The following is a 10525-nucleotide window of genomic DNA, read 5'->3' on the forward strand; positions in this document are numbered from 1 at the left end:
CACACACTTCCACACACATACATCAATATCCACCACTGCCTCCACCTACTACTCCCACTCCACTCCCTCTACTGCTGTTTACTTTTTACAGGTTGCGGGCTGCGGTCGCTTACTGGCTGCGCGGTGGTTGGTTTTTCCTCTAAGGGTTAGAGCCGTCTGCCCTGTCCCCCTGTCCCCCTGTCCCCCTGCCACCCGTTCGACCGTTTCCCGAACTGTTTTCCATGTTTTCAGTTTGCCCTTTGCCAATGCAAGTTGGACGATTTGGGCGTGTCGTTCAAATACCGCAGCCCGTGGGTGGCGGTTGCCCCCACCCATCCATAGCACCCGTTCCACGGTCCCAGACGGGTTTCTCACGCAAACCAAAAGGTCCCAAAAATACAGAGTTGGCAGCCATACTCGTAGTAGGAGATAGGCGGAAAAAAAAAGCTAGATTTACCCAAAGGAAAATAAGGAAGAAATAAGATAAATCTAACGGTTTTTGAAATTTATTCTTTAGATATGTATAGTTGAACAATGCTCCCAATAAATTGCTGATCGTTCGAATACTTTTAAATACAAAAATATTGAAAGTAGAGCAGTTTCTTGAGTGAATTATACTATCAAATACAGTCCTCAACTGCCTCACAACTCTGTATTCTTACAGAAACTTGAATCCTAGCTAAAATATTTGCCAGTACTGGCTGATTTCAGGCCCATCCGCCATCACTGATTGAACTCCAGACATTTGCATAGTTTTCCGTTGAGTGGTCGGGTTGGTAGCTTTTTGGCCTCGACAACTTTATTGGGCTGCCGTCGCTTCGGCCGCCCATTAGCAACCGCTCCTACCAACTAAACCCCGCACCCTGCTGTCCTGGCCAAAGCCAACCCCACCAAAAGGTATCTACCCCCCGCGCGGTGTGTCAACTCTCTTGGCCAGACAATATGGCTTATTATTGGCTTTCAGTGTTGGCACGTTCGATTATTTGTGTCTTAATTAGCGTTCGTTCAGATTTGTTGTTGATGTAATAAACTAATAAGCAACCTCAGCACCTGTCTCCCTGCCCTGCCAGAATACCCCAGCCTTCTTCGCCTCCGCCTCCCACTGTAGGAACTGCGAGTAATTGTAATTCAATTGTCCATCGACCACGGCAAAAGTTTTTATTCAATCTTCTGTGATTGGCTGGGGGGGGGGGCCCAAGAGCAGCAGAAACTGTCAGAATAATTGGCCAGCCCGAACGAACGAGTTTAATAATAATAATTTAGGCAGCTGATTAGCGGCAGTAGAACCCGGCTTGTTTCCACCTATTCGAGCCCATTCATACCTATTCATACCTTGGCTAATTTGTGTATTTGTGGCTGTCAATTGCCATTGCCCGCCGCCGTGTATCTGTCTGTCGGTCTGTCCTTACAATGGGAAAAGCTTTTGGCTGGAAATTGGTCAGAGTTTTCCACCTCCTCGCATCAATTAGCACCTTATTTTGGTTACCAGTTCCGTGAATCAATGCACGACTGATTGAATATGAGCTGAGTACTTTTACTGGCCGCAATTTAAAGGGAACGACAGCCAAGTATATATTTCCCGTAGAGTGCCATCCGTATTTCCCTTATCTATGAAATAACATATATATTTTATATAGCAGCAATTGAGCTGAGTAAATAGAGCTCATTAGCCGCAAGAAATGAAATTGGTCGCACTTGCGGATCACTTGCGGTCCTCCATCCGGCGGCGTTGTGGGGCCGTTATGGAAATCGCCATAATGCAAGCTTATTAATTGCAATTTGAACCTAAATAGGCTCATTTCGACGAGCGGGTCGCCTCAGCTCCACGAGACCGCTTTGTGATCCCCGTGGCTTGTCAATTATACAAATGAGCACGATCCGCTCTGGTCCGTTTCATTGTCGCCAGATCGTTGACCAGCCGCAGCTGGAGCACGTGTTAAGTGGCGCTTTAACTGCACTTAATTTATCTGAAATTAGAGGCAATCGATCGACGGGATATGAAAGTTTACCCTGGCCAGAGTGACCCGTGCCAGGGTGGCGGTGGTGGCCCTCCACCGGCTTGCTTCCTTCCGCTGTGGACACAGGAACAGGCAGCCTTGGAAGAACCTAATCAATGCAAATCAAGGTAGAAATAGCTTGCAGTAGGCTTTAAATTAGCGCGCGACAAACAAAGTCAACAAACGGAAGTGGCCACTCACCGGTGGATCGGATGAAGGGCCCTTGGAGTGGTGTAGAAGGCGTGGTGGTGGTCCAGGGCACAGTGGTTCAAGTGATGAGAGTTCCCCTCCTGGCTTACACTCAGTATCTACAAACCTTTTATTCTATCTTTCTAGCCACCTATTTGAATCTTCCTTTCTATAATCTTCTATCTGCCTGCCTGTGGCTCGGCGTACCTGTCTATAAGCTATTTCAAACCTTCTTTTCAATACTTCTTTCAATTAGCTGTCATCTATCTGTTATCTAACAAACATCTTCTTCCACTATTCCCTAGTCCTGCACCCAATGTGCATGGATGTGTTGCAATTTACATGCGGCCTGGGCACAAAGCAGATATGTAGCTGATATCTTCATTCGCCCATCGCTCATCCGGTTTGTGGCCGGCCAAGAAGGCTTTCCTGATCATCAGTATGCATCAGAAGCATCCACGTCAACGCTTGCGCACTTTACCTTAACGATTTTTAATTAATATTTTAACCAACTATTAATAAAAGTAACAACTTCCGTCCCAGTTCAGGGCTCACTTGTTCATCGAGCTGACGATGAAGCTGCGCGCCCGATGGATGCTCGTGTAGACGCCAGGATAGTTGGCGTTGGCGCAGCCTAGGCCCCAGGAGACGATGCCACAGAGCTGATTCCTGTAGATCACACCTCCCCCCGAGTCGCCTGTGCAGCTGTCCTTGCCCGAGGAGCGGGCGCAGAAGGTGGAGGCATACAGCGTGTCCTGGGACTGATACGCCCGCTGGCAGACGGTCTTCCGGATGAGCTGGATCTGCACTGTGCGAAGCTGGTTGGAGGGTTGGGAGCTACTGGATTGCGTGGTTCCCCAGCCGGAGACCCGCATGTAGTCTCCGGGACTCCACTGCACCGAGCAGAGCGGGATCGTCGCGATGTTGTTGCCCGTCATGGAGCTCTGCAGCCGTAAAACGGCCACGTCCATATTCAGCCGCGAGCTGCTGTACGTGCTGGGCACAAAGGTCCTGGCCACGCGTCGTATTACCCCCGTCTGGGAGAGCTTGCTCACTCCGCCCTGAACCGTCATGCGGCTCGCCTGGTAGCCACTGACGCAGTGGGCCGCCGTCACCACGTACATCCTGCTCACCAGGGAACCGCCGCAGTAGAAGGTCCCATCATAGCGCAGGTTGACCACATAACCACCCACCGCCGACAGGGTTGTGGTGGTGCCTCCCACGATGCGAGGCTGGATACCCTGGCTGCTCACTCTCCACAGGAGGAGCAGCTGCAGGACAGTGAGAAGAGAAAGATCTCCAGACGAAAGGCACCTCATGGCTAGAGCAATTAAATGAGCGGCAAGTGCCGGAGCTGTCGTTTATATGCGGGGAAGAGCTTCCATTCGGAGATCGGTGCAGCTGTGCAAACAAGATGTGGCTTGACGCAGGCAGGGACTGGGTCACATTTGTGGAAAGTTCTCTTCGAGGTCAACATGCGGCTGTAGACCTTGCGGGGTTCATAGATAACAATCCAATTAGGTATATACATATATCATTGAGGGGACTACAAAATATTAAAAAATAAAAGAGCAGAACAAACCGAGGTGAAAGCAGAGAACTATTTCATTCAAAAAAATAAAACAAATAAGAGTTAAATTGGTTCAGATATTTAATAGATAATTCCATATTTGTTTATGACTTTTCATAGCTATGGGAACTTCTGAGCAAAAACAAAGCTAAGCATGCAATGACAGATGATGAGAAACCAATTTGTTCATGACTTTTGCAGGCTCGTTCCTCAAAGCCTTACAGAAACATTTCCCTCGCGAAAGAATTACAAATACCTACCATTCCCAAAGAAGGCTTTAGGACGCCCAAATACAGAAAGTTTCCATTGCTGAACACTTTTTATCTGCCATCAGCACCTTCCGGACCCACATCAAGCCCAAACTTGTGCTCCTCTCCTTGAGGTGAGTCATGGAATTGGGCGGGATTGGCTGTAGATCTGCTGTGGAAGATAAGACGGCCAGAGACTGAGTCGGAGTCGGAGTCGGGGGTGCCCTTTGGCTTCATTTTGGCCAAAAACGGCATTCCAAGGCAGGCAAAGGAAACCCAACTTGAAAATACGGGCCCTGATGTGCGGAAGGCTGCTACCATATTGGAGGATGGCTGGAGCTTGAGTTTGGATCCCCCCTGGCGTCTGGGTTTGGGTTTGGGTCTTGGCCGGGACTTGGGCTTGGGTTACACCTACCAGCCAGTGCGACCTTATCGCACCCATTAATCTGGCAGCTCAGGGAAAGAAATGAGCAATAACGAACCAAATGAGGCAAAGCAAGATGGTGGATGTTCTTGACCGCACTACCCCCCTTCGACCGGGCCAATATGGCGCATAGCCATCAGCACTTCAAGGCGAATATGGAATATGGAGGAGAAGCCTAATGAAAAGCAACCCCAAGAGGGAGCAGCAGAGACCGTATGTTAAATATTATGACCAGCTCTACTCTGAAAAACGCCCGTAAAACTTGTGTTCGAACACTCTCGCTCACTCTTGCCCCATACGCAACCGACAAAACAGAAAAACCAAAAAAAAAAACAGAAAGGAAAAATGAAAAAAAAAAAATGGGGAAAAAAATATGAATTCTTTTTTTATGATCTCAAGTCATGCAAAAAGCGAAACGAATCAGAACGCGGCGCGCATTGGACGTGAGTCGCGAATGCTTCGCTTCGAGCGGGGCGATGATGGCGGCCATGGTGGCTTAACCCCTCTGCAAGTCAGCACCTCTGCAGCCCTGCACCCCAGCACCCCTGCACCCCTCCGCTGGCCATCATCTGTTGGCCACGTTTTGGGGCCCCGGTTTTGCACTCCTTTTTCTTGTGTGCGCGCGCCCGAGATAAGAAACTTTTATTTTTTTCATAATAATACCTGGCAATCCACGTGTTTAAGGGTATATTGTAGGCTATGTAGGTCTGGCTATACGAGTATAAACTATGGAGACTATGGCACCATCGCGAAATCGATGGGAGTTGGGCCCAACACCATCTCTTATTTTCTCCTATTTAAGTACTAGATACGAATAGCGGGTATCCTGAAGTCGGAATACGAGATACTTATTCGCATTTCTTTTAGTTTTCATTTTTTTGTGTTGCTTAGTTCGCTTTCGTATTCCGTGATGGCGAACGTCATGGAACATGGAACCTCTGGCGGAAATGTTTGACAGACACGTAATGCCCTACGCCACAGTCATAATTTTTTCTATTCTTTGCATACTCTCTCTCTCTCTCTCTCTCTCTCTCTCTCTCTGTCTTTCCCTCCTACTCTCCCTATCTGTTTTCATCTGTATTGAACGATTTTCTTCATATGGAAAAACGAAAAATGGATAAGTACGAGTAGAAGTCGAAGCAGAAAATGCTGATGGAATTTTATAATGAACATTCAGTGGGCCTTTGGACATTTTGTGCTGCTAAAGTGCAGTTAAGGTATAATTGTTGTGCTGAAAACAACAACGAAACCCATAACTATGAGCCCAGGGAAAGAGAGAAATAGAAGTTGCAACTGCAACAAAAATGTGGTAAAAAAGTGGAGAAAACCCACACAATGGGTGGGACCACACAATGAGGGAAAGCCGGAGTAGGAGTGGGAGTAGGAATCGGAGGAAAAACTAACTGCTTGGAGAGAGAACAGCATTTGAAAACAAAGTGACGAGAAAGGTCGTAACATCCAAAGGGAGCAATCATCGCACATTGGGTTGCCAGAGATGAGGTGCCTAAGAAGTGGAAGCGGATATCAGGAGGGCACAACAATAGCCACGAAGGTATGCAAAGTACCCTACCCTCAGATAGTCTCTAGAGAGACACCTTCACTCCCCTGCAATATGAGAACTTCTGCACAATGTGTCGTCAATTTGGAAAAAAAATTGATATAAAATATACAAAGAGCTTTTGTGACTCGACTCCTGCTCCTTGCCTTCTAGTGGTCTGCTGATAAAATCGAAATTAGACTTGCTTCTCTTTAACTTTATTTAACTCTAATTGATGGTGTACAGCAAATCTGGATTGAACGCTTGATGTCTTAAATATGGTTATAAACGCAAACAAGGAGAGTATTCACTTGAATTGGAAAGAATTGATCAGGTTAGGGGCAAAGGATGTTACTCGTAAAATAGGATATTGTTTTAGTCATTTTCGATTCCAGCCCACATACCAAAAGTATCCTAAAGTTCCCCTTTTTTACGTTTTTATTCGGTGTCACGGGAAGACAATGCAAATGATGCATTATCAGAAGCTTTCGCAACTTGACTGTGCGACTCTAAAGGCAGACACCTTTAAATAGTATGGGGAGAAAAGCCGCAAGAGCCAAACCCAACACCAAACCTAAGACCAAGCCCTGAACACCCTTCCGGGAGCAGGGGCGGGAAATACTCATACGCCCCGTTTTAGTTGCAGCAACAACAATGGCAGCCAAAAGAGTCTAGAGGGCGGGGAGCGTCGGGCACAGTGTGCAGCCTCAAAAGCAGCTTCAACTCTTTCGGGCCAAGCAAAAAAGATGAGGGAAACAACAAGAGAAACAGTGCAAACTCTGGCACCAAACCACTTGCATGAAGGGGGAGTGGGGGGAAGGGGGGGCGGGGGGTTGTTGCAACCGGAGAATAGCAGCGTAGCGGGAGGAGTGCAGTTGGGGGTGGGGTCTTGGGGAGGATTGGGGATTGGGGCACACTCGCCCCGGAATATTCGTGAGCAATTTCGCGTTTGACGAAACATATAATCTTCGCACATTTCTATGGAAATGAATGGATTGGTGGAATGCTTTGCTTGATGTATTGATAGATGCACGGCGGGATTGATGGATATATGGCTGGTTGGATAAATTGGATTCGTATTGGTTTTCTGCTGCGTCTGCTGCCTTTACCGCTGCCGCAACAAGACAGCCAAAGGAGAGCAACACAAAACCGAGAGAGAAAAGAAAAAGAAAAAAAATAGGTGGCATATTTCTTTGGCTGTTGCATTCGCTGCAGTTTCTACCTTTGCATGCAAATTGGTATCCCCTGCTGGCTCTCTGGCAGCTCCTCCCCCCCTTGCTCCATGGCGCGGCCACACCCTCAAAATCTCCTATTCTGCAAGAGGCAGGCGCCTCGACGTCGCTGCTGTGGCGCTGTTGATGGTTGCATGGCCTTTTTTCCAATCGTGTTCTACTTACAGAGTGTGTATATGTACATATGTATGTATGTGCGTATCTGTGTGTGGATATGTGCACTAGTGTGTATATATATGTGCATCTGTGTGTGTATTTTCTGTGTTTTTCTGCTGTGCGCCTATGCAAATATGCAATTAAGTCAGCCTGGCCCCGACTCTTGCCATGGAGCGGCATGTTTGCCGTCATCTAACATGGCATTCCATCAGCAAACGGAATCGGAATCGGAATCACACTCACAGTCAGAGTCAGAGTCGGAATCTGTATTTGAATCCGAATCAGAGAGCGGCAGTCAGTGCACCATCAATACGCTCATCGTCGCAAACTTCCCAATGTTGGGAAAAGGAATAGAACTGGGACTGGGACGGGGACTAGGACGGGGACTAGGATGGCAATGGCCATGGAAGTGGGAGTGACACGTTGATGGCCAGCATGCGATTGGCTTAATAGTTGGGTCATGTGTGAGTGGGGTGTGTGCTGTATGCGGCATCGGGCATGGCATGGCATGACATGGTCGATTAGAGACGGTGTACGAGCTCTAAGACAGCCAGCGTTGATTATATAGTTTAAGCGATTGAAATGTTCATAATCCATTGCCTGAAATAGACACTAGTGGTGTTGCAGGATAAATATCGACAAGTCTATACAGTTTACTGAATGATAATAATCATGATTTAATTAAGGTCCTAAAATATTGATTCTTAATTTGCAGTTCTATTCGATTTAATGAATCATTTTTTCAGGATATTGACGAACTTGTCAGAAACTAAATATTCTTGTTATTCAGATCTAGATTTTTCCGTGTATAATATTAGATGAATCTTAAGTTTTTTTAAATGTATCCCCAAATTTTTCTCAAGTCCAACTTTTGGCGTATACTTGACGATTCTTTACGCTCGTACCTTGTTGCGTATACTTAATATTTTTAAACCTCTTATCGCCCCAACCTCCCCACCAACAATGTACATATTTTCTTGGTAAAGAATTTACATGAAATATGCAAACAACAAAATGCCCAAGAAGAAGTAGAAGAAAATGTAAGAAAAGCAAACAAAAAAAAAAACAATGCAGAATGCTTACAAAACGTTAAACCGCAAAAAAAAATACTGCAACAAAAAGAAGAATAAAGAGATGAAGATGAAAAAGTGCAGGGCACCGCAACATAAATAACAAAAAAAAAAAAAATGCAAGCAACGAAATTCCAACGAAAGCATTGCTGCATCTTCTCCTCTTCCTCTTCCTCTTCCTCTTCCTCTTTCCCCTCCTCCGCCATATACTGCGTGTGTCGCTGGTGCTGGTGCCATCTTCTTCTGCCTTATGCTCGTGGCTGCCTGCAGCTTCTTTCTTTCTTTTTTTCTCTTAAAGCTGCCGCTGTTGCTTTCCTTCTTCATCTCTCTTATATGTATGTGGCAGCAGTATGTGATGTGTGTGTGCGGCGAGGCGACGCCATGTTGCTGATATTGAGTTGCGTGTAGTACGCGTGCAGAAAAGGTATAGCTACATACATACGTACATATGCATGTATGCATGAAAGTAAGAAAAAACTAAAAGTATGAATATATGTACATATCATATATGTATGGACGTGGCTGTATGCATGGCATCAATGTTCAGCATGTACTGTCTGTATTTATTTGCCTATATATATATGTACATATATACACATGTGTAGGCACATATCGCAACATTTCGCATTATGGCCGATGCCGAATGGCTATGGCTTTTGTGGCAAGAAGCCGTCATTGTAGTTGGTGTTGTTTTGCGTGCCACCAGCACCACCACCACCACCACCCAAGCCAAAAGCCCAAAATAGTCCAAGAGCAACAGAGAGGGAGACGCAGGGAGGGAGAGGGAGAGAGAGAGACAGCGGATAAAACCGCATACAACTTATTTTGTTACTCCGTTGCTGTGCTGTGCGGTGCGGTGCGGTTGAAATGCAGCAGCAGAAGCAGGGAGGTGGAAAGCCAAGATGAAAAAGTCAGGCAAAGGAGAAACCAAAAAAAAAAGAAGGGGCGGGAAAGACAAGAAGAGGGGGACTGGATAAGCTCTGCTCTGATGGAACTGCGACTGGAACTGGGTCTGGGAGCTGGGACCTACAGAAAACTCCCAGGAGCTAATCTTGTGGCTCTACCAAGCTTTTGAACTATTTCAAATTAGTTGCCATGAAATTTTCAATTAATTTTCAAATTTCAATTTAAAAATCGACCGAACAATGCTGAATGGGGCTGCAGCCATTGCCAGCCACCTCTGAAAGTGTGATGGGAAATTTCATAATGACTTCTTAGCCCCCGTTCGAAGCCCACTCCGGGTCCGAGTCGCACTCCCAGTTGGAGTCGGAGTCCATGCCTATAATAAGTGCAATTAGGCCATTGATGGTCTCGTCAGCTCACCTCGGCTCCGCTCTCGAAGCGGATGTGAAGGTGAGTCGAGTGGACTCGAACGGAGTTGTGCCCCCCAGCCCCAGCCCCAGCCCCAGCCTCAACGCCAGCCCCAACGTCAGCCCCAACGCCAGGCCAAACTCTGCAGCTCCTGCAACTGTCGCCTCGCCTCGTTAGCCGGGTAGCAAATTTTCAGCGTCTAACATGGCCGGTCGCCATGTTTAATCAAATACGTGACTTGATTTCAATTTGGGCGGCAGCCCCACAGTTTCACAGCAATTCAGCAACAGCTTTTTACATTTAAGAATTCAAGAGCATCCGACAGATGCGACTCCTGTGCGTATCTAGTGCGATTTGCTTTCATTGTTACTCGGGGAACTCTTTTCAATTCATGTGCAAATTTCAGTGATATAGAGACCAATCATATGTAAAGCTTGATGCCCATCTAAAATGGAGAAACAATTTGAACAGCTAGCGCTGGATTAAATTCACAAAAAGCTAACCATAGAAGCTGACCATAGAAGGATATGGTCACACGAAACCCTGTCCATTGGATATACTGTATTAATCCACAATCCAGGATTTCCTACTGTTAGTTAGGCCTTAATTAAACATACTAAAGATAGCCCATTTCGAAAGTAAACGCTATATTTGCTCCGAGAGTGGAAATATTAAATGGATGTGTTTCCATATACATTTTCATAGTAAATTAAATATGTATGTTACCCACAATAAAATATATGTACAATAAATTTATTTTAAAGTGTTTTATATTTCAATTAAATATGGGCCGTATAAAAAAGTATTTTTAT

At 46.1% G+C, this 10525-nt stretch overlaps 1 protein-coding gene across 1 annotated transcript; it reads right to left on the reverse strand.

The window, feature by feature from the left end:
• Window positions 1-2716: 2716 nt before the first annotated feature.
• Window positions 2717-3484, reverse strand: LOC108158023 (seminase). Its single transcript, XM_017290166.1, has one exon. It carries the CDS (start codon window positions 3482-3484, stop codon window positions 2717-2719), a length of 768 nt encoding a protein of 255 aa, XP_017145655.1.
• Between the last annotated feature and the right edge of the window lie 7041 nt (window positions 3485-10525).

Source organism: Drosophila miranda, chromosome 3, assembly GCF_003369915.1.
Source record: "Drosophila miranda strain MSH22 chromosome 3, D.miranda_PacBio2.1, whole genome shotgun sequence".
NCBI classification, from domain to species: domain Eukaryota; kingdom Metazoa; phylum Arthropoda; class Insecta; order Diptera; family Drosophilidae; genus Drosophila; species Drosophila miranda.